Raw genomic sequence first — 24628 nt, 5'->3', positions numbered from 1 at the left:
AGACTGATGGAGAAGGAAATAGCAACCCACTCCAGTACTCTTGCCTGGAAAATTCCATGGATGGAGGAGTCTGCTAGGCTACGGTCATGGGGTTGCAAAGAGTCGGACACGACTGAGCAGCTTCACTTTCTTTCTTTCTGTAGTTCCTTTTGGAGAAGGAAGTGGCAACCCACTCCAGTGTTCTTGCCTGGAGAATCCCATGGACAGAGGGGCCTGGTGGGCTACAGTCTATGGGGTTGCAAAGAGTCGGACATGACTAAGCAAGTCACACACACACTTTGTGAGACTGAAGCAAAATGGCCATTTTATCAAAAGGACTGTCCGTGTATCTGGTTACTCAGCAGAAAGAAAGCTGGAAGTTCCTCCCCCAGATAAGCTAGTCACATTTTTTTATTTAGTCAACTGAGTTTTGTTGATGCCCAAATATTGGCAAAAACAAAATGTATGCAAGCTGTATGTTTTCTAAGGTCATATTTTTTTTCCCCTGGGTTTCTGGGGCTTGAATGTGCGGCCTGCTTTTATGGTTTGTCAACAAGATCACTCCATAAAATACATTCTGATATCTCACAGCTGTGTATAATTTATTCTGTCTATCCATGCAGCACAAATAAAAATTTTATTTGCATCATCTAAAAGAAATACCAGTGTATAAATACTTAAGCAAAGCTCATAAGAAACCATCCTCTGACTTCATATACTGCTGGGGGGATGTTGTGCAACCAATTAAAAAGCTGAGAGATGGCTTCATTATCCATGTATATAGATAGTAAATACTGTCCTCAGCAAATAATGTTGTTATTCAATTTCTTTAAAAGGTTGCACAACATTCTACAAGTACTGGTGCAGTCTGCCTCTCAGTTCTCTTTGGAATATTTAGAAATAAAGCCTCTTAGAGGGGAAAAACAATCAGTCCCAAAGGACTTCTTTTGGAATAAGATGCTGGTATATGTAGGTGAAAAGGGAAGTGTTAGTGGTCGGAACATTTTGCCTTCAGGAGAGTAAATAACTGTCGCTCTCTGCTCCTAAGCACCTGGGAGGAGAAAGGTCCAGGGGACTAATACGTTCTTTATATTTGGTTTGTGCAGCTTCAGTTTGATTATTGAAGAGGAAACCCCACAAAGGCCTCCCTTCTCCCCGCAAAATCAAGGATGCAGGCATACTGCCTCTCCTAGGGCCTCACAGGCAGAGGCAAGCTAAGGAGACCTGGATTTCATGGCACTTCTCCTTTCTTCTAAGACAGCGGTCCCCAATCCTTTTGGCACCAGGGACTAGTTTTATGGAAGACAGTTCTTCCATGGCCTCGGGTGTGGCGGAGGTTTCAGGATGACTCAAGCACATTACATTTATTGTGCACTTTGCTGTGTCCTTAGTCGCTTAGTCGTGTCCAACTCTTTGCGACTCCATGGACCGTAGCCCACCAGGCTCCTCTGTCCATGGGATTCTCCAGGCAAGAATACTGGAGTGGGTTGCCATTTCCTTCTCCAGGGGATCTTCCAGACCCAGGGATGACCTGCATTTCCTGCATCGTCAGATGGATTCTTTACCTGCTGAGACATTAGGGAAGCCCCATTATGCACTTTCTTTCTATTCTAATGTCCACACGGTCTATGGCCTGGAGGTTGGACCCCTGTTTTAAGACAGGCAGCTTCTCAGTGAGTTCTATTATATTCAAAGAGTTTTTCTCTAAGTCTCTGAAGCCTGGGTGATAACCTTCCCGTCTTCCTTACTGTGGCTGGGTGGTGAGCAGTGCAGGACTCCAGGTTTTGATTTATCCAGCCTTGGGGCATTTGAATTTGCTATTAAGTACTCAATTTAACAATTCACTTGTGTTGGAAACTTAACTGACAAAACTTCCAGGAGTAGCTTATAATCAACTTGGTTTGTTTATGTAGAGGAAATTTTAAAATGCTTGCAGTCACTCTCTTAACAGTTTAACTTGACTTTCCGGAGGATTAAAATGTTGGCCAGGGTAACTCTTTGGCACGTGGCATGGTTTTCATTGGTTGAGGGGCAAGTTCAGGCGCATCTGCCATTTTCACTCTGTAATTGCGGGTATTTCAAATCCCTAATCCACTTCAGACAGCACACCAGCGCTCTTTCAAGATGTGTTCAGTTAGCTGCACTCTTAGCCCACTCTGCAGAAGCTGTGTGACTGGATCAGAACTCACTTTGTTTCAGGAACTTCTAACATGCGCATCCCACTGAGGGTCTTGCGCATGAGACCTGGGGCTCGGCAAAGCTTCGAGAAGGATCTTGATGAACTGCTTCATGTGTGTTACCCACCTTGCGCCTCCCTGCCCTCTGCTTCATTTTATGGAAAAGAAAACATCTGAGGACCCACTGCCGATGTGTTCCTCCCGCGGCTCTGGGAAGGGCTGGAAGTTCCTCATCCTCCATGCTTCCCGTCCCAACAATACAGTCTCTTGTCCCTGTCCATCAGAAGTAGCCTTCCCCACCAACTACCACGACCTTGTTTTTGTCATTACACTTTTATTTTGAAATCATTTTAGATTTATAGAAGAGTTACAAGGCCATCACGGGGTGTCCCCCTAGCCCTGTTGTCCCAGGGTCCCAGTTACTCTGTGCAGTCATGTTATTTGTTCAGAAGTCTCTCACCCAGTGTAAAAATATAGGTCACGAGGGCAGCTTGATCTGCGACTCTCTCATAGATGCACAGATGGAGAGAACCAAGTGTTCTGAGGTGGAGAGAGCTGTATTTAAGAGATGAGGGTCCCAGCAGTGTAGGCAGAGGGGACTCACTCCAGGTAACACGAGGGCTGAAGCAGAAAGAGCGGGCTATTTAAGTGGAAGACATCAGATCTAGAAGGCCTGTCACAAGGCAGTCAGTTAATAGGTAGTTGGTGAATGAATGAGTGAATGAATGAACTAGTAAGTGGGCCAACAGCTGGGCCAGGACCAACAGCTAATACGTGGTCAGGATGCTACTGATGTTGGGCATGCCTTATTCCAAAGCCCCTGCTTGGAGTGTCTCAGCACTCTTGGAGCACATTGAAGGGCATGAAATCAAGCCAGTAGATGACGCTCATTTATTCAAGATCTCTGAGCCATCGTGGGCCACCCCATCTTCAGCCAGGAAAGACTTCAGATGAACTTCATGCTGATAACCACCCCTTCCTCATATCCCACCCTCCACCAGACGTCCGCAGATGTCACCGCCTGGAGCCGGCCCCCTCCGCCTGCACAGGCGGGGCCCTCATCTCCTGGACACAGGCGCATCCCAGCCCTGAGACCACAAGCCCACGTCTCCTTGCTCCCTTGGGCCTCTCTCTCCCTCTCCCTGCCCCACGGGGCCAAGGGGCCCAGCTCACCCCCTCGGCCACTGGCCAGAGTCCCAGCGTTCAGTTCATCCCTGGTCCCTTGGCACTCAACGATTGGGAGTTTTAAATGCTTTGTGACCAGCTTGAGAATTTTCCAGGGAGGCTGTGTCAGACAGTTAATACTCAAATACAATAGTAATCCTTTTGTAACCTGAATATAACTGCAGACTTCCACACTGAGAATGATAAAATGGTGTGGATTGAAAGGTATTTGGAGAACTGTAAAATGTCTAGGATTAAAATTTCAATACCATTTGTGCCCAATAAATGCGAACTCTTTAGTAACTTGAAACTGTGCTATTATGACTCAGGTCTGAAAATTATGAGTCCTGGTTGAAGAAATGGGAATAACATGTGAGGGAATCAACTCCCATCCTTTACCTTGAGGGGCAGACTGTGGTTGCACCGAAGAGCGGGAGTGTGACCTCATAGGGAAGCTGGCCTGGAAAATTACTGCATTTGTTAAGAAAGTGATATACTCTCCAGAAGAGAAAAATGTTATACTTTCCATTAGGATTGTTTATGGAAATGGGGCCACATTGAACCTGTGTAAGTATATTAACTGGTTCGACAGGACCCCAGGAAACAAGATCACATAATAGTTGACTGAATGACTTGACTTTTTTTTTTTTTTTACATGAACCAGTCTAGTCAGTCGAAACTGACAAATTAATTTTGTCTATAGAATCATTCCCTGAAGCCCATAAAATTAGCCCCCATAAGTACAGAGAGCAGAGTCGGCTTTGTATTTAACTGATTCACTGGGACTTAAGTAAATGGACTTAGTCTTAATACAGCTAAAGCCTTGAGACTTTTAATAGAGCTGATCTTAAGCAAAGGATTAATTCATCATTTAAAAAGTCACGGCTCGTGGATTTTTGTTGCTTGTCGAAGGACAGAATTACATACTTTGATGATGGTAATCACCCAGCACGTGCCACAAGTCTTGAAGGGGGAAAAAAAATTAGCTCTTATTTGGTTAAAGATACAAAAATTTTTGGTCCGAGTGACAGTGAATTAATCAGTTTTAACACTCAACTATGATATAATAGATGATGATATTTGCCTGGCTTTATTCAACTTGCAAGTATTTTCATTGAGTCGTTGGTGTCATACTTCTGATGCCAAACTCTTCCAAACTGGAATAAGCATAGGGTTTTTCTTTGTGTTACAGGGGTGAACTTGGGAAGCCAATTTGTGCCTTCCATGCAACAGGCCGGGATGAGGGACGGGGAAGGAGCCTATGAAGTGGTCAGTGTCTCGCTTTTGAACGGAGATCCATGGAACCCAATGAAGACAGCAGACTCAGAGGTCAGTTTTTTACTTTTTCCTCCTTGACTTTTCAGTGATTGGAGTTTAAAACTCACAGGACTGCATTCATATCCTTTTATTCAAGTTTTGTCTTTAACTACTTTAATTCCAACTTTATCCTTCCTTAAAAGTCAAATCTTCATGATTAAGAAGATGAAATATTAACTGATTTTGTATTTCTGATGAGTGTCTCAGCTCTGTTTGCATATGTGGAAAGTTATTTTTTTTCAAATACACACCAAGGATAACATTTCCAGATATGCAACTTCCAGCTCATTTTACTTGAGTGCGGGATATTTTTCTATAGTCACATCTATTTATCAACATTTTGGTTTTATCAATTATTGGTAGAAACATTTTCATGCAACTCTTTTTAAAGTTTGTAATGAGTTTTAATGCACTTTGATGCTGCATTTACTTCAATACATGTTTGATTTGAGTCTTCTGTGATGTAAAAGAATACTATAAAATAATAAAAATATTAGTGGTTAAATTTAATATTTTGATGAGTTTTGTCTGACAAATCTACATGACTTTCTTAAATTTCAGAACTTGTTGGAATAGTTTGAAAGTGATAAAATCTATAGAAATATGAGCTCTTTGGAGAGACTGTACAGATGGCTTTGTCCTTGTGTTATGTGGAACTATTTTTAGATTATTTTTATAATAGAAAACAGATTTTTTTTAAAAAAGAGCAGTTGAGGCTGAAAATCCTCTGTGGTGTTCTGGAAGTGCTGCAGTGGGCCACCTTGATGTCTGTAATGATCATATGATTTATGATTTCTTATCCCCAACCTTTTTGGCACCAGGGCCCAATTTCATGGAAGGCAGTTGGCGGGGGGGAGAGGGGGACAGGGATGGTTTTGAGGTGATTCAGGTGCATTTACTGTGTGCTTTATTTCTATTATTATTGTCTCAGCTCCACTTCAGATTATCAGGCACTGGTTCTTAGAGGCCGGGGACCCCTGATTCACATCACTATTTCATTTTCTAAAGAGACTTGCAGCTGAAAGTGAACATTCAGAAAGGTTGAGTTAAAGGGTCCAAAGGCCAGATCTGAACTTTTTCAGTATTTCTATTTCATGGGGATGGTTGCAGACTGAATATACAAAGTGCAAGCCAATCACAGTGTCTCCAATGATGTTTCCTGGAAGAAAAACCTAGGATGTTAAAGAAAATCTCATCATGCTACTAATTTGCAAGATCAGAAATGACCTGATAGGTTCAGAAAAAGAGAAGTGTACTATTTTGTAAAGTATACATTTAAAACGTTGATAGGCACTAATTAATAATATAAGAATATGAAACCATCTAAAGTTATTTGGGTGGTGGAAGCTTTTATGAGAGCTCTCCCTGGTGGTACGTTGCCAGATTTAGCAACTGAAAGTGCAGAAAGTGAAAGTGAAATCACTCAATCGTGTGCGACTCTTTTCGACCCCATGGACTCTAGCCTACCACATTCCCCCACCCATGGGATTTTCCAGGCAAGAGTACTGGAGTGGGGTGCCATTGCCTTCTCCAGAGGATCTTCCGGACCCAGGGATTAAACCTGGGTCTCCCGCATTGTAAGCAGATGCTTTACCGTCTGAGCCACCAGGGATGCCCCATTAAACCTGGACTTAGGCAAGCAATGGCTGTTTCTTCGGCATGAGTCTGTCCTGTGCAAGATGTGGGGTATTGTTGTTTATTAAAATCCAAATTTAACTGGTGTCCTGTGTTTTATCTGGCAACCTTCCTTCGAAGGTATCAGAGCAACGAGCTGATGAGCGTTCTCAGCGTGCCTCTGGAATGGACCAGTGCAGACTGGCTCTAGTTTCTGACCTCCAGCTTCATCCTTCCTGCCAGCCAGCCACCTGGCAGACCTCAGGAGGCATGCTGGAGGGGGCATTGGCACATCCCCCGCCTTGGCCAGGCTTACAACCTGAGGACTGGGGGCCACCAGCACCATCTTTGTAGAACACTAGGAGGGACCATTGTTGTTGCCTCACTATCCCAACTCCTCCAGGACAAGAATCGTGCAGGGAGCAGGTACGTGTTGCTGTTCAGTTGCTGTCACGTCTGACTTTTTTGTGACCCCATGGACTGTAGCCCTTCAGGCTCCTCTGCCTATGGGATTTCCCAGGCCAGAATACTGGAGTGGATTGCTATTTCCTTCTCCAAGGGGTCTTCCTGACCCAGGGAAGTAGGCACATACCTACTGCCTAAAATAGCTCCAGGTTTTATTTATTTAAGGGAATAGGAACCTAGGTGATTTGGGAGACAGCATCTTGCCGTAATGCTATGAAATCTGCTTCAATATATGCCCCGTGGAATCAGCACTGCGGCTCTGAAATGACCACATGCGTCTCCGTTTGGTGCTTAACCATCAAGACCCTGCATGAAAAGGGGTTTGTGTATGAGCATGCCATCATTCTCCACAGGGTAGATGTGTGTATTTGTTGTGGGGATAGGGAGTCTGCCAAACAGTGTACATGTGTACGTCTTTCCTTGTTATCACAATAGCCGTCCACATTGTCATTTTAAACTGCATTCACAGAGTGTATCTTCAAGTGTGCAGAACACACTTACTTCACGTATGTATTTTGCTGTGCGACTCTGCCTGCTGCACCGTAGAATGTAGGCTTTTAGAGCTGCACCCTTGCTTTCCTGCTCCCCTATCTTATTCCTTGCTCCCTTGCTTCTTTCCGTTCAGCCAGCCTTTGACAGCTTGACTTAACTGATTTGAGGAAAGGCCCAGGCATTTTGGCTTCCCTGGTGGCTGAGATGGTAAAGAATCCACCTGCAATGCGGGACACCTGGGTTCAATCCCTGGATCAGGAAGATTCCCTGGAGGAGGGCGCGGCAACCCCCTCCAGTATTCTTGCCTGGAGAATCCTCATGCACAGAGGAGCCTAGTGGGCTACAGTCCAGGGGGTTGCAGAGAGTTGGAAACGACTGAGCTAAAAACAGCACCAGGCATCTTCCTTTCTGTAACGTGCTCCCAGGCGACTCTAGTGAGTACATGGGGGGCTTCCCTGGTGGTCCAGTGGCTAAGACTCCACCTTCTCGATGCAGGAGGCCCAGGTTCCATCCCTGGTTAGGGAACTAGATGCCATGTATGGCAACTAAGAGTTTGCAGGCTTCAACTGAGAATTCGTGTGGCACAGCTGAAGATTCTGCATGAGACCAGGCACAAATAAAGAAATGAAAAAAAAATTGAAAAATAATGAGCACACAGTTTAGAATCGCAGTATTTGTGAAAAGTGCTGCTATGTCCAGCACTGGAGAGCAGGTGAACTTGATTCAACTGATGTCAAGTTGCTTCAACTTGGTTCAGGAAGAAGTACTCAGATTCTCTCTCTCTTTCCTTCTTTCTGTCTCTTTCTCATCTGTGATGAGCATATAGCTGAATGGGATATTATTACGCCCTTTACAAATCAAGTGTCAAGCCATCACCACCACTGCTCAGGGAGTTGAGAGACTAGAGGAATGGGAAGGAAGCTGACCTTGTGTGCATTGTAGGCACCCAGCATTTGGTTTGCTTGCTTGCTGCTGCGTTGGTCTGTAACATGAGTATAAGCTTATCTGCTTTTCCTCCCTCTTAGGGTCTTGGTAAGAATGAAATGAAATGATGTCTGTGAAAATACACTGGAAACTAAAAACTACCACCCCGATGTAAGGTGATACTGAGAGTTTAAAGTATCTTTAGGGACCAATCTCCAATTTCACGTCTTGAAAATAAATGAACTCTGGGTCCAGGGAAGACATATCAAGATGCGGTTGCTCCTGAATTGACCTCAGTGGAGCTCAGCCTTTGAATGCTCCAGGAAATTTCCAATTTCTAGCTTTCTCGCATGAGAATGAAATGATGGAAATAGTACGTGAAATGGAAAATAAAAAGGCAAGGGGATTAGAACGTGAAACCAAAGCTTCCCGTAGCATATTGAGAGTCTGAAATATCAAATAGCCGCTAATTAAAACAGCAGAGGCAATGTCTGCTGCATAGACTTCCGTTTGCTTTGTTTCATGGCTGAGAAAACCAAGTCCTGTGTTTTTATTTTTTTGCTCAAATAACCATCCCCTTTCACCCTGCGGCGATCAGACCTCTTCTCGGAGGGGTGGTCGCACCCTTCCCACTGGTCCTCTGCATCCCTTGGTAGCAGCTTCCGCTCCCAGCACTTCATCACGACGGCTCTTGCCAAGGTCACAGGTGGCCTCCCAGCCTCTGCAGCCAGTGCGTGCTTCTCACTCTTTATCTGATCTTGACACTGGTTCCCTCTTCTCTGAAATGCTCACTTCCTTTGGCTCCCGCGACCCTGTTCGCTCTTGTTTGCTCTCATGTGTTTTTAATTCTTGCTCATGATTCCTCTTTTTAGCTTTGTCCCTCAACTGTTGGTTTCTGCTGAGTCTCTTCCTCGGCACATTTCTTACTAAGGGCTCTTGCTGGCCTTGTCATTCCCTCCAGGGCCTCGCTGTCCACCTGTGGCAGGAGGGGCCAGTGAAAGTTCAGGTCGCTCAGTCGTGTCCGACTCTTTGCGACCCCATGGACTATATGGTCCATGGAATTCTCCAGGCCAGAATACTGGAGTGGGTAGCCTCTCCCTTCTCCAGAGGATCTTCCCAACCCAGGGATCAAACCCAGGTCTCCTGCATTGCAGGTGGATTCTTTACCAGCTGAGCCACCAGGGAAGCCCAAGAATACTGGAGTGGGTACCCTATCCCTTCTCCAGCGGATCTTCCTGACCCAGGAATCAAACCAGGGTCTCCCTCATTGCAGGCAGATTCTTTACCAACTGAGCTATCAGGGAAGCCTGGAGGGGCCATTGGAAGTCAGTGACCCAATCACAGGTGTCAGAGCAGGCAGACTATTGGATTTTCAGTCCATGAACATTGGAGGATGATGGTGAGGAGATCAGACCCAGGTTGCTGGTCGTAGGAGCCCATGAGTAGTGGTGACGTGAATGATAGCAGCAGTCACTCCTACGACCTGTGACCTGGGTTTGATCCCCTCTCCATCATCCTCCATTGCTCATGGACTGAAAATCCAATAGCCCGCCTGCTCTGACGCCTGTGATTGGGTCACTGACTTCCGATGGATTTTAGGCAGCTCCAGCCTGCAGTCCCCAGCTGTGTCAGTGTATTCTCATGTCCTGATACGGACACAGCGTCCCACCCATGTCCCCCGCTTTGGTAGCCCGTGGAAGCTAAGATTGTCATCCCCGACCCCCTCAAGCCATGAGGCCAGAGACTCCCTTCAGAAGCTTCTCTCGACATCTGCCTCAGGTTCCCTCCCTTGGTGCCCAGGATGATCGGCCACCCTGACTCTGGAGGCTCGCCTCCCACCTCTCAGCATCCTGCTCGTCTGCAGCAGCCCGTGGCCTAAATATGCCATGCTCCTTCCCGCCGTGCTTGGCATTTGCTGTGTCCCGCCATCTCTGTCTTACTCATTCCTGAGGCCCCAGCTTAGCTCGCGCCTTCTCTGTGCAGCCTCTTCTGACCTCCCCAGCCACATGTGTTCCCCCCGGTTCTTGGTCCTCATCAGTCGTCTCTGTGATGTGCAGACACGCCATGCACACTGAGCCTGGGGTCGTGGTGGAGGCCGATGCTGCAGACACATCGCTTTAAACCACAGCTCCATCCTCTGATTTGCCGAGGAGCCAGGGACCAGGGCAGGGGCCACGAGGGGTGAGCAGGGTATGCTGTTTCCCCCTTCCCTCCACCTGAAACACGGCAAATCTCTTACTGTCTGAAACCAGGTCTGGTTCTCCAGTTGGATGTCTTTAAAGAGCAGGGACCCCAAAATAAAATAAGTCAACTTAACGCTGTGTTAAGTCAACCCAGCAGCGTTCAGGAGAGAAGAAACGGCCCCACTGAACCTGCACAAAGGCATGAAAACCGTTAGGTGTTTGGAAGATTAATGTTAACCCTGACTTGGGTACCACTTCACCTTCGTCCTGGCTTTAGACCCCAACCCTGTGCGACTTGGGACTCAGCTCTTTGGCACGGCTCGTACTGCGTTGTCGTCGCTAGTTTATATTTTTGCTTCTCGCGCCCGCCTGTGCCCTCTCTGAGGGTGGTGTTCTCAGCTTTTGTCCTTCCTTGTCCCTCAGTGCAGCGCTTGGTGCTCAGTGAGGATACGGAATGTTTGTTGACAGGCTCTGAGCCTCCCTCTGTGCCTGAGAACCAGGTGCTCACTGGCGTGGAGGTGCCTCCTGCTACAGAAGGTAGAAGGGACAGAAGTCAACTTTTGCATTTTATTCAAATGCCCAGAGGTTCCTGGGGCCCCTTTCCCCTTCTGCAGAGGGTTTGCAAACCACTCCTGGAAACCCTGGACTTTTCAGACATTGCTGACCTCTTTCAGCAAGTTTGTTGTTGTTCAGTGGCCCAGTCGTGTCCGGCTCTTTGCAGCCCCATGGACTGCAGCACACCAGGCCTCCCTGCCCCTCCCCGTCCCGAAGTTTGCCCAGGTTTATGCTCATTGCATCAGTGAGGCCATCCAGCCATCTTCTCCTCTGTTGCCCTCTTCTCCTTCTGCCCTCAATCTTCCCTAGCATCAGGGACTTTTCTGATGCATCGGCTGTTTGCATTAGCAAGTTCAGTTGCTTTTAAATCATTTGGAGGTCTTATATAGCTTGGAAGAATGTGACATTTTCCACTTTTGTGGCTGCTTATGACTTATCTTAACAACACCCTGCATGCGCCGTTGTGTTCCAGGGTTCACATGGGCCAGCCTTGTAGAGAATCAGTTTCCTCTGCTCTAAGGGAGCATTCTGGTCATTATAGGAGTTGCTGCAGGCTGGCCTGTGGTGCCCGAGCTTGACTGCATAAGCTCGATGGTTAGCCTTCTGACTTATGGAACACGGAGCTTCCTTTAGCTTATAAGCCAGCTGACAGTGCTTCCTCTTAGGAACGTGAAAGTGAAGTTGCTCAGTTGTGTCCGACTCTTTGCGACCCCTACCAGGCTCCTCTGTCCATAGCATTTTCCAGGCAAGAGTACTGGAGTGGGTTGCCATTTCCTTCTCTAGGGGATCTTCCGGACCCAGGGATTGAACCCAGGTCTCCTGCAGTGCAGGCAGACGCTTTACCATCTGAGCCACCAAGGAAGCCCCTTTAGGAATGTAATATTTAGTAAAATACCTACTGTGAAACTCCTCAAAAGAAATGTGTACTAGGGCTTCCTTAGAGGCTCAGTGGTAAAGAATCCACCTACCCATGCAGGGGACACAGGTTCAGCCCCTGGCCTGGGAAGATCCCACCTGCCCTAGGGCAACTAAGTCTGTGCACTGAGCCAGAGAGCCAGGGCCCTAGAGTCCACGAACCACAACCACGGAGCCCAGCGCCTAGAGCCTGTGCTCGACGACGAGAGAGACCGCTGCAGTGAGAAGCCTGTGCGCCGCAACGAGAGAAGGCCCGTGCACGGCAACGAAGGTCCCGTGTAGCCATAGTGTAAAAAATACATATATGTATTCAGTGGCTCCAAAGTTGGAACTCTGTTTCCAGACTATGGTCTCCTGGGCTGGTTTATTCTCTACCTTCCTCTACCTTTGTCCCTCTCTCTCCCTCTCTTTTTTTTTAACCTGGCTGTGCCATTTGGGATCTTAGTTCCCCAACCAGGAATTGAACCCCTGCCATCACCACATTGGGAGCGCTGAGTCCTAACCACTGGACCTTCAGGAAAGTCCCACCCCCATCTCTTAACTCCCATTGGCCTCCCCGCAGCCCCACCACCCCTTGCCTGACAGTCCCCAGAAGCTGTGTCTGGCACACTAGGAGGCTGCTGTCCTGGCCATGCATGACCTACCCGGCCAAGATGGTGCCCACCTTCTGGGAGACATGTCAGCAGGGTACAAACAGGCACCCTTTTATCTTTGGTAACTCAGCTGCTTTTTAGACTTGATAGCATGTGGAGTGGAAAGACCAAAAGCTTTGGAATGTACGGAAATGGCTTCAGACCCCTGAAGAGCCTCTGCCTTGCTGTGTGATGTTGGACCAGTGGCTAGCCCTTGCTGAGTCTGTCTCACCATTCGTAAAGGAGGTGATGATGGTGACCTCCTGCCTGACAGCGCCCTTGTGCTCAGTAGACCTCAGCCACACTCCTTTCCCTTCATTCCTGCTAGCCTTTCTGCTCACGCTACGGCAGGGCTCCTCACCCTCAGCCCCATTGCCACGGGGACTGGTTGTGTATTAGTTCTCTGTTGCGTGTGTAGGGGAATGTGGCTGTTGCTGTGTGTTATAAGGATGTTCAGCAGCTTCTCTGGTCTTTACCCGTGAGATGTCAGCAGCTCCCTCCTTCCCAGCCAAGTCAACTCAAGATGGCTGGGGCGTGGGGAGTGTCCATAATTGCAGCCCCTGCCCTTAGGGACAGCTGAGAAGAGTAAGGATATGGTTACTGAGAACCTTCGCTTTGGATGGAGCCAGACCAAAAATTGGCAAACGTGTTTTTTTGATAGTTCTAATAGAGAATATTTAAATTTTTTTGATAGTTGTAATACTTAATTACGCATTGGAAAATACCCTGATGCTGGGAAAGATTGAGGGCAGGAAGAGAAGGGGACGACAGAGGATGAGATGGTTGGATGGCATCACCAACTCAATGAACATGAGTTTGAGTAAACTCTGGGAGTTGGTGATGGACAGGGAGCCCTTGTGTGCTGCGGTCCATGAGGTTGCAATGAGTCAGGCACAACTGAGTGATTGAACTGAATTGAGTACTTACTTATTCTTTTTTTGAACTGGAGTAGAGCTGCTTTATAATGTTCTGTTAGTCTCTGCTGTACAAGACAGTGAAGCAGCTACATGTGGACAGATATCCTCTCCCTCTTGGGTCCCTGTTTTAATGAAGAGTAACTATTCAGCTGTATGGTTCCCGCAATCTCCGTCACAGATAATGCAACTGTACTTCTATAGCTTAAAGGCTAGAAGCAGCCGTGGATAGTAAGTGAACCAGTGTTTGCGGTTGTGTTCCAGTAAAATTTATTTGTGGACATTCCCTGGTGGCTTGGCAGTAAGAATCGTCCTGCCAATGCAAGGAGACACAAGAGACGCAGGTTTGATCCCTGGGTCGGCAAGATTCCCCTGGAGGAGGGCATGGCCACCCACTCCAGTATTCTTGCCTGGAGAATCTCATGGACAGAGGAGCCTGACAGGCCACAGTCCATGGGGTCGCAAAGAGTTGGGCACGACCTCAGTGAGCTAGCACATAGCACTCATGCACGTGGACATTGTAATTTGAATTTTGTAATGTTCATGAGTCATGAAATAGTCTTCTCTTATTCATATTTTTTTAGCCATTAAGAAATGTGAAACCCGTTCTTAGCTCACAGGCAGTGGGCTGGATGTGGTCCTCGGACTGTAGTTGGCGACCCCTGGGCTAGACATACCCCAGATACCATCACACCAACACCTCTCAGTGCAGCTTGTAGGTGAAGAAGCAGGGACTCACAGTGAAGTGACAGGGCTGACAGCTAGACTCTGACGTCTAGTCTTCCCATGGCACTCGGCTGCCTCCCAGAAAATCTGTAGCTTTCTTTCCCTTTGTTCATTGTCAGGACGGGTTCATAAATTTGGAATCCAGAGGCAAAGTCTCAGCTCAGAGGGACGCCGCGCTTCCCCCAGCCATCAGCCCTGCTCTGCAGGGAGCTCTGGCTTCCTTCCTCCGCGTGTGAGGGCTCCAGCCCCGCTCCCCGGGGCCTTTCCTGCTCACCCTTCCTCTTCGGTCAGCAAGCAGAGAGGGGCAGGCAAGCCAGCATACTGCGCTCCGTTCCACTGTGTCCCTCCTGTTGGATTCTCACCGCGAGTCAAGGAGGGCTCTGGGCTTCATCTCCACCCTGCTCTCCACAGACTTATTTATTTCTCATGACCTCTTAGCAAGGTCTGACTAGCATTTCCCAAAAAGTTGTCTATTGAATCGAATCAGGTCTCCCTACAGTTTCTGCAACTTTTTTTCTTTTCCTCAAACATGTAGTGTCCTCAGAGACCAGGGTCTTCTTAAAAATTATATTTTTAAATAAAGCTGGATAATACTAGGAGATAGGGTGGTTTGTTTAAAAAGACAGAGGTTATAATATATATATATTTATTTATAATCCTTGGGTAAGACTTTCTGTGTTTGACTGGTGTGTTGGGCATATTTGAAATTAAGAAAAAAAGGAGTGAGATGAATTCTGTTTTCAGTTTTTCATCCGTTCATCCGAAGATGTTTGAGTACCTGCTGTGTCCCATGGCACAAGCATGGATGAGACTCTGTGCTGCCCCTGAGGAGCCCAGAGTTTAGTGAAATAAGGTTCCAATAAATTTAAATAAGTATTTAATACGAGATATGTTATTTTTAAAGTGAGCAATTTTAGAATAGCTGTATTTTCTTCTCAGGAAGTTGCTTGATGCTTATTTTAAATAACTTTTTAATTGAGTAGAGTTGACTTACAATGCTGCATTAGTCTCAGGTGTACAGCAGAGCAGTTCAGTTATACGTATATGTATGTGTATCTAGTCTTTCTTCAGAAAAAAATAGAATGACTTTAGATTTACTGAAAAATTGCAAACGTCGTATGGGATGGTCCCATATCCCCCATATCAAGGTTAGCTATTAGTCACATTTACCTGTACATGGTACGTTTGTAGCAATTAATGATACATGGTTTTTGTATTTTAACTTTAACTCTTTGAACAAGAGACAAGGACTCTAGAGATCAAGGACATTTAGGAGAACATATAGCTTCTAGAGTGGATGATAATTTATAAATCAGAGTTCAGATGAAAAAGGCAATCTTCCCAAGAGAGACTTTGTGTGTGTTGATGTTGAATTTAACAGTTTAGTATCATGTGAAGGCTGGGGCTTCCCTGGTGGGAAGGTATCTGCTTTATTGACTATGCCAAAGCCTTTGACTATCTGGATCACAATAAACTGTGGAAAATTCTGAAAGAGATGGGCATATCAGGTCACCTGACCTGCCTCTTGAGAAACCTGTATGCAGAGCAAGGAAGCAACAGTTAGAACTGGACATGGAACAACAGACTGGTTTGAAATAGGAAAAGGAGTCCGTCAAGGCTGCATATTGTCACCCTGCTTATTTAACTTATATGCAGAGGACATCATGAGAAACACTGGGCTGGAGGAAGCACAAGCTGGAATCAAGATTGCTGGGAGAAATATCAGTAACCTCAGATGTGCAAATGAGACCACCCTTATGGCAGAAAGTGAAGAAGAACTAAAAAGCCTCTTGATGAAAGTGAAAGTGGAGAGTGAAAAAGTTGGCTTAAAGCTCAACATTCAGAAAATCAAGATATGGCATCTGGTCCCATCACTTCATGGCAAATAGATGGGGAAACAGTGGAAACACTGTCGGACTTTATTTTTCTGGGCTCCAAAATCACTGCAGATGATGATTGCAGCCATGAAATTAAGACGCTTACTCCTTGGAAGGAAAGTTATGACCAACCTAGACAGCATGTTAAAAAGCAGAGACATTACTTTGCCAACAAGGGCTATGGTTTTTCCAGTGTATGGATGTGAGAGTTGGACTGTGAAGAAAGCTGAGCACTGAAGAATTGATGCTTTTGAACTGTGGTGTTGGAGAAGACTCTTGAGAGTTCCTTGGACTGCAAGGAGATCCAACCAGTCCATCCTAAAGGAGATCAGTCCTGGGTGTTTATTGGAAGGACTGATGTTGAAGCTGAAACTCCAATACTTTGGCCACCTGATATGAAGAGCTGACTCATTTGAAAAAACTGGGAAAGACTGAAGGCTAGAGGAGAAGGGGATGACAGAGGATGAGATGGTTGGATGGCATCACCGACTCAGTGGACATGGGTTTGGGTGGACTCAGGGAGTTGGTGATGGACAGGGAGGCCTGGCGTGCTGCAGTCCATGGGGTCGCAAAGAGTTGGACACGACTGAGCGACTGAACTGAACTGAACTGAACTGATTCAGGTATCACATTACATTTAGTCATCACATATCCTCAGGCTCTACTTGGTTGTGGCAATTTCCCATGTTTTCTGTTTTTGATGATATTGGCAGTGTGAGGAGTGAGTTAAGGATGTGGGATATCTGTTGACTGGGAGTGTCTGATGTATTTCTCATGACTGAACTGGGGTTATCTGTTTTGAAGAGACGTCCGCAGAGATGAAGTACTGCTCCTGTTACCCCGTATTGAGGGCACCTACTGTCAACAGGACTTGTCGCTGTTGGTGTCAGCCTTGATCAGCTGCCCGAGGTCCTATTTGCCAACTTTCTCCACTACACGGTTCCCCTTTTTCCTTCCATTCTACACTGAATTCTTTAGAAGGAGGTCACTGTGCACCTCCACACTTAAGGATGTATGTTCCACCTCCTTGAAGGTTGAAGTAGCTACACAAGTTACTTTGAAGTTTTCTGCGTGTGAGATTTGTCCACTTCCCCTATTCATGTATACGTTCAATCATTTATTTATCAGCTTGGGCTCAGGGATATTTATTTTATGTTTTGGGATGTAATCTAGCACTATCTTATGTTGTTCAAACTGTTCCTGCTTCGGCCAGTGAGGATTCTTTCTATCTGCTCGTGTGTCCCTTTGATATAAGGCGCTGGTTGTTCTCATTGCTCCTGTAGTATTATCACTTCTTGGTTTTCTCAACCGACAAAACAAGGAAGTATATGGATGTGCTTGGCTGGATTAAAAGGAAAAACAAATCTTGAATGCCGGATCACGACTGAGTCACACTTTACAATGTATTTAATTTTTAAAATTGTATAATAGGAAATATAGCAGGAATTTGGCTTTCTCAATGAAGGCACTGGCACCCCACTCCAGTATTCTTGCCTGGAAAATCCCATGGACAGAGGAGCCTGGTAGGCTGCAGTCCATGGGGTTGCTAAGAGTCAGACACGACTGAGCGACTTCACTTTCACTTTTCACTTCCATGCATTGGAGAAGGAGATGGCAACCCACTCCAGTGTTCTTGTCTGGAGGATCCCAGGGACAGAGGAGCCTGGTGGGCTGCCGTCTATGGGGTCGCACAGAGTTGGACACAACTGAAGTGACTTAGCATCAGCAGCATACCTATACAGGGCTTCACTGGTGACTTGGAAGCTAAAGAATCTGCCTGCAGTGTGGGAGACCTGTGTTTGCTCCCTGGGTCAGGACGATCCCCTGGAGAAGAGACTGGCTACCCACTTCGGTGTTCTTGTCTGGAGAGTTCCATGGAACGAGAAGTCTGGCAGGCTACAGTTCATGGGGTTGCAAAGAGTCAGATGTGACTGACTGACTAGCACACACCTATACGGGATAAAAAAGAATAATGGCTCTTTTTAGTAAACTATATCAATTCTTAAAATCAATCCAAATCATTTGTTCTTTTCCCTAAAATGTCATTTAAAAAATTTAAGTCTCTAGCATTTGGACCTAACTCTAACTTTTAACACTCTTTGAGTTGGTCCATGTCTCAAGGCTGCCTTTCTGCTGATTACTTGAAATTAACTTGTTCTCTTCTTAGAAACCAAAGGAAAAAGGGCTTCCCTGAGAGCTCAGTTGGTAAAGAATCTGCCTGCAGTGCAGGAGACCCCAGTTCTATTCCTGGGTCAGGAAGATCCACTGGAGAAGGGATAGCTACCCACTCCAGTATTCTTGGGCTTCTCTGGTGTCTCACCTGGTAAAGAATCCGCCTGCAATGTGGGAGACCTGGATTCCATCCCTGGGTTGAGAAGATCCCCTGGAGAAGGGAATGGCTACCCACTCCAGTGTTCTGGCCTGGAGAATTCCATGGACTTCTTGGGGGGTCACAAAGAGTCAGACATGGCTGAGCAGCTTTCGCTTTCACTTTCACTTTAGTTTCCTTAAAGTAGCCACAAAAAGATTTTATTTAGCTGGCATAACCATTTTTGTTGGCAATTGTTACTCAGCAAATGCACTAAGGAGTCTTCCTTTTTTTGAACCTACTAATTTTCTGAGCATATGAGTTAAAGACCTGGTCATAAACCCAGGACTGAGTGGCTGAGACCAGGACCAGGGTTATGGGTTGTGTGTCTGTTGGGATTCCTGATTCCTGCGGGAGCTATTAGCCTGGCTCAGTTCCTTGGCCTTCCCTGCATGTTTTACCCCAGCAGGCATCTCACATAGGCTGCTGAAGATATGTGGACATTCAGAAACCGTTATGCACACACTATCGCCCATCACTGATTGATTAGCAGAGCTATTGGGTTGGTCAAAAAGTTAGTTTGGGTTTTTCTGTTACATTGTATAGAAAAACCTACATGAACTTTTTGACCAACCCAATGTATTTGTATAGATAGGTGATGTATTTTATTTACTTTTCCCAAACGTTGGTCACGCATGACCAACATGCAAGATTTTAGCCTAATTAAAGCAGCAGTCACACTGAATAGCTTATATATGCTTGCTGTACATTTTGATTTTTTCCCCTTTAATGAAGAAAAAGAATGTAAATGATTAAAGTGATGTTTGTCACTGGGGAAACATATTATGCCATTTGAAAACTGTACCCTAAAGTTTCAACAAATTCTCTATTATTTATTTATTTTTTCATTCAGTAGGTGCTTCAGGAATGCTCTGTACCACTGCGCAAATTAAACCCTGCATCAATTTAGGGGCAGAGTCCCTTTGGTCTTTAGATTGGAAGGCAGTGGTTTTGCTTAGGAACCAGGCACCATTCAATGGAGCTCTATCTAAGAGTTCTGAGGGGGAAAATTTTGCCAATTAAAGATGATCCTGCTTTTCTATTGAGTTCTTTCTGTATATTAGTTTAATCAACAAATAGTTATTGTGAATTCATGATATCCCAGGCCCCATGCAAGGTACTAGAGGTATTTTGTACCTTTTAAAGCGTGCATGAAAGCTGGCAATTTCATTGCAGAACTACTTTGAAGCTTGCTCAAACAGAATGCTAGGAAATGTCAACCTCTCCTGCAGGACAAACATCAGGAAGAGTTAAGAGCCCACCAGGGGTAGAGGATTTTATCAGAGCTCCTTTGAAATCTAGCCCCTTCTTGTACAGTTCAAAACAAGACCACTGGGGCATATCATCTTTGGCCAAGCCTACTCAGCTAATAGGAATGTGTTTGCCTTGCCAAATGTTATTGCTGGTTTTAGTGTCTTCAGGAGACGACGTGGGAAAGCCTGAGATTCCCCAGGAGCCCTGGGCTGGCCTCCTCTGATGCATCTCTGCCCGTCGGGAGTGCTGACTGCAGACGACCGCCGTCTTCCCGTTTTCATGTCTGGATTGTCTTGGAAGAGTTGAAGATTCCGGTTCTGTAGACCCCCTTGCCTCATAGCCTGAAGGAAGGGGAGAAGGGAGCTTTTTAAGGTTCATATCCAGAACAGTCTCGGTGGAGTCCCAGAGTGGAGATTTTTCCAGCCTGCTGTTTCGTTGGCAGGTAGCGCGCCTCGTCTGCTTCAGTCTGGACGCGTCTCTGGGAAGGCGGCGGCCACGGGACACGCCTGTCGTGGGCACCGCTCAAACCGGTCTTCCTCCGGATTCTGAGGCCTAAGCCGAGGCTCTCATCCTCCCACTAGAGCCTTCAGCCGCCCAGACAGGGTTCGAAGGAGCTGTCAGGGCGGAAGGAGCGAAACGGCGTTCTGAGGTCAAGTACAAAACATTCGGTGCATTTTTGTTGGTTCTAACAGACAGCTCGTGGAGACGTTCTTTTGGCACCGGCAGGCATTACGAGCACGGAGCTGGCAGGTAGGGGAATGAATTGGAGACGCTTTAAAGATCCTTTCCCATAAAGCCAGTGCCCAGAAGCCGTGGAAACGTAGGTCTCTCGTTAAGTAAATACCCTTAAAGACGACACATATACGTTTTGCAGTGAAACCTTACCAGTTCCAACTGCCCTGTCTTCAGATTCCAAGAATTTCAGCACACACAGAATTGGCCTCTTCTGCTCATTAACCTCAGAGGCAACTCCTTTCAAGAAATTCCTGCAGCCATGACGGCAAATTAATTTAACTGTTTTATTTGAAGCAGCTGGAACGGCAGCAGCCAGCCTTAGAATTTCCTTGCCTAGACTTTTGGATCAAATGGGAAGAAACATGAATTAAGGGACAAGTCTTCGCTTTTTGTACCAACAAAAGTAGCCCGTGGAAAACTCCCTGGCTCTCGTCTCCTGTTGTATTGGGTTGGCCAAAAATTTCGTTCGGGTTTTTCCGCCTGCTGTTACAGGAAAAGGCCAACGAACTTTTTGGCTAACCCGATAGAAAGGCTCAGAGTGGAGATTTTGGCACTCTGTTCTGCACCACCTGGTCGCTGAGTGGCCAGTTGCAGTTTTCCCTGGGTATTTTCCCAAATGACTCTTAAGCACTTATTAAATAAGATGTTTCCCAAGTGGCACAGTTAGTAACGAATCTGGCTGCCAATGCAGGAGATGTGGGTTCAATCCCTGGGTCGGGAAGATCCTCTAGAGGAGGAAATGGCAGCCCACTCCAGCATTCTTGTCTGGGGGATCCCATGGACGGAGGAGCCTGGTGGTCACAGTCCATGGGGTCGCAAAGAGTTGGGCATGACTGAACGTGCAAAAACCCAGATAAGATACTGTCAGGACTGGGGTTTGGGGTGAGGAATTTTCAGATAAAGCGGAGACTTGGACATCCTGCCAAGAAGTTAGAATTCCACTTGGAAGGCAGTGGAAAGTGACGGGAGGTTTGTGAGGCATCGGGGCATTTGGGGTTGCAGTTTCAGAAGAGGTTTGACACAGAACATCTGTTCTGAGAGCCAAAGAATCGATCCTTTTGAACTGTGGTGCTGGAGAAGACTCTTGTATGTCCCTTGGACTGCAAGGAGATCAAACCAGTCCATCCTAAAGCAAATCAACCCTAAATATTCATTGGAAGGACTGATGCTAAAGTTGAAGCTCCAATACTTCGGCCACCTGATGCAAAGAGCTGACTCATTGGAAAAGGCCCTGATGCTGAGAAAGAGCGAAGGCAGGAGAAGAGGGCAACGGAGGATGAGATGGTTAGATGGCATCACCGACAGGGGTTTGAGCAGATTCTGGGAGATGGTGAAGGGCAGGGAAGCCTGGTGTGCTGCAGTGCATGGGTGTCAAAGAGTCGAACATGACTGATCAACAGCAACAGTCTGTTTTAGAAGGGACAGTGGTGGCAAGGCGGTAGGTAGATTTTGCTGGAGAAAGAAAGTGGTGCCAGGCCTATGAGGCAACCAGAGCAGAGAGAGAGCTGAGGGGCTCTTGTTCTCTGCAGATCCTGTGCAGACTCAGAGCATCACCTTGGTGAACATCAACCATGATGGAAATGTGACCTGTGGGCCTGATTCCCCTGCTAGAGAAGGAGGAAAGACCAGAGGTCTTGCTGGCATGGATATTTCTCTCCAGAGCCTCATGCTTTTGGCTGAGGCATTTCTACTGCTAGATAAATACATCTGAGCAAAATGGCTTTCTTCATACCCCTTGTATCCATCTGGGGTGAGGAAGTGGAGTTGACCTTTTTAAGGGATCAAACCAATCAGTCCTAAAGGAAATCAACTCTGAACATTCATTAGAAAGACTGATGCTGAAGCCCTAATACTTTGTTCACCTGATACGAAGAGCTGACTCATTGAAAAAGACCCTGAAGTTGGAAAAGATCGAAGGCAAAAAGAGAAGGGGAGAGAGAAGAGGATGAGCTGGTTGGACGGCGTCACCGACTCGATGGACTCGAGTTTGAGCACACTCTGGGAAACAGTGAAGGAGAGGGAAGCCTGGTGTGCTGCAGTCCACAGGGTCACAGAGTTAGATACGACTTAGCGACTGAACAACAACAACCAGCAAAATATACTCCCCCCACTGCTGCTAAGTCGCTTCAGTCATGTCCGACTCTGTGCAACCCCATAGACGGCAGCCCACCAGGCTCCTCTGTCCCTGGGATTCTCCAGGCAAGAACACTGGAGTGGGTTGCCATTGCCTTCTCCAATGCATGAAAGTGAAAAGTGAAAATGAAGTCGTTCAGTCGTGTCTGCCTCTTAATGACCCCATGGACTGCAGCCCACCAGGCTCCTCAGACCATGGGATTTTCCAGGCAAGAGTGCTGGAGTGGGGTGCCATCGCCTTCTCCGACTACCCCCACATCATTTCCCAAGTCACTGCACTCCTCCTGTGTGTGCAGGCTCATTGCCCCGCAGTGGTTTGGGGACAGGGCGATGGGACAGCCCACAGGCTCCTGGCAGGCCACTCTTAGGAGTGTCACCCTAGCAGAGGCTCCTTGCCTCAGGGACTGTCAGGCAGAGTGGCATGCCGTGGAGTGGCATAGACTCCTCCTCCCTGATCCAGCCCTCCCCAGTGCTGATGCTGTCAGGGCTGACTGTTCACAGGATGGCATGGTCATGAGGAGAAGGCCCTCAGGGGGTCAACCCAGCCCAGCCACTTCCTTGCTTTGGGACCTTTGAGAAGTTATATGACCTCTCTGAGCCTCAAGTGAAAGTGAAAGTCGCTCAGTCATGTCTGACTCTTTGCAACCCCATGGACTATATAGTCATAGAATTCTCCAGGCCGGAATACTAGAGTGGGTAGCCATTCCCTTCTCTAGGGGATCTTCCCAATCCAGGGATGGAATCCAGGTCTCCTACAATGCAGGCAGATTCTTTACCAGCTGAGCCACAGGGAAGTCCAAGAATACTGGAGTGGGTAGCCTATCCATTCTCCAGCAGATCCTCCTAACCCAGGAATCAAACCAGGGCTTCCTGCATTGCAGGCAGATTCTTTACCAACTGAGTTATCAGGGAAGCCTCTATTTCCTCATTAAAAACAGGAACCCCAAACAGCGCCTATTTCAGAGGACTCTTACTAAGATCGATAAGATGATGTTTAAGTGTCTAGCACATGCCACAATTCACTGTGTTTATTATGATTATTATCATTAATAATAACTGTGCCTTCGAACTGCATAAAATCCACCAGTAACCCCCCATTCTTTCAGAATAAGACTCAAACCTTTAATGTTTTGGGGCCCACACCCCTATGGGGCCCCTCATGCCGTGTGTCACCTACAACCACTTGCTTCCAGTCCCCAGAGACTAATGCTTGCCTCTGTGCTCTACATGGTTTTGCTTTTTCTAAACAATATTCATCTGGCTGCGTTGGGTGTTAGTTGCACCATGCAGGATCTTCACTGTGGCATGTGGACTCTTCGTTGCCACGTATGGGCTCTAGTTCCCTGACCAGGGATTGAACCTGAGCTCCCTGCACTGGGGCTCGGAGTCTTAGCCATACTGGAGCAGCAGGGAAGTATCTGCACAGGTTTTCTACACACTCTTTCCTTCTTTGCTGTAAGACCCTCCCTCCTGTCTTTATTTTCCTGAACTCACCTCAGAAGTTCCCTTTTTGGTTGGTGTTACTGACCAAATGGGCTTCCCTGGTAGCTCAGCTGGTAAGGAATCTGCCTGTAATGCAGGAGACCCTGGTTTGATTCCTGGGTCAGGAAGATCCCCTGGAGAAGGGATAGGCTACCCACTCTGGTATTCTTACCTGGAGAATCCCCATGGACAGAGGAGCCTGCTGGGCTACAGTCCATGGGGTCACAAAGATTCAGACATGACTGAGCGACTAAGGACAGCACACTGACCAAACGTTTGTGTCCCCCCTTCCAGTTTACACACTGAAGCCTTAAGCCCCCCTGTGATGCAGATCGGAGCCTGTGGGAGGTAATTAGGCTAGATCAGGTCATGAGGGTGGAGTCCCCAGGATGGGATTAGCAGGAAGGAGTGATGCTAAAGCTGGAACTCTAGCACTTTGGCCACCTCATGTGAAGAGTTGACTCATTGGAAAAGACTCTGATGCTGGGAGGGATTGGGGGCAGAAGGAGAAGGGGATGACCAAGGATGAGATGGCTGGATGGCATCACTGACTTGATGGACGTGAGTCTGAGTGAACTCTGGGAGTTGGTGATGGACAGGGAGGCCTGGCGTGCTGTGATTCATGGGGTCGCAAGGAGTCGGACACGACTAAGTGACTGAACTGAACTGAACTGAAGAAGAGGAAGAGACCAGAGCTTTCTCTCCATCACATGAGGACACAG

The 24628-nt window shown here is 46.9% G+C and overlaps 1 protein-coding gene across 1 annotated transcript in view; it reads left to right on the top strand.

The window, feature by feature from the left end:
• Positions 1-24628, top strand: part of ADAM12 (ADAM metallopeptidase domain 12) — a 388314-nt gene that overhangs the window by 47729 nt on the left and 315957 nt on the right. The window contains exon 2 of the mRNA XM_068961374.1: positions 4513-4649. Coding sequence (XP_068817475.1) covers positions 4513-4649 — 137 coding nt within the window. The remainder of the gene's footprint in view (positions 1-4512; positions 4650-24628) is intronic.

Source organism: Capricornis sumatraensis, chromosome 23 (assembly GCF_032405125.1).
Source record: "Capricornis sumatraensis isolate serow.1 chromosome 23, serow.2, whole genome shotgun sequence".
Classification (NCBI taxonomy): Eukaryota; Metazoa; Chordata; class Mammalia; order Artiodactyla; family Bovidae; genus Capricornis; species Capricornis sumatraensis.
The sequence above is the reverse complement of the archived record's forward strand: the minus strand, read 5'-3'. Positions and strand labels throughout refer to the sequence as shown.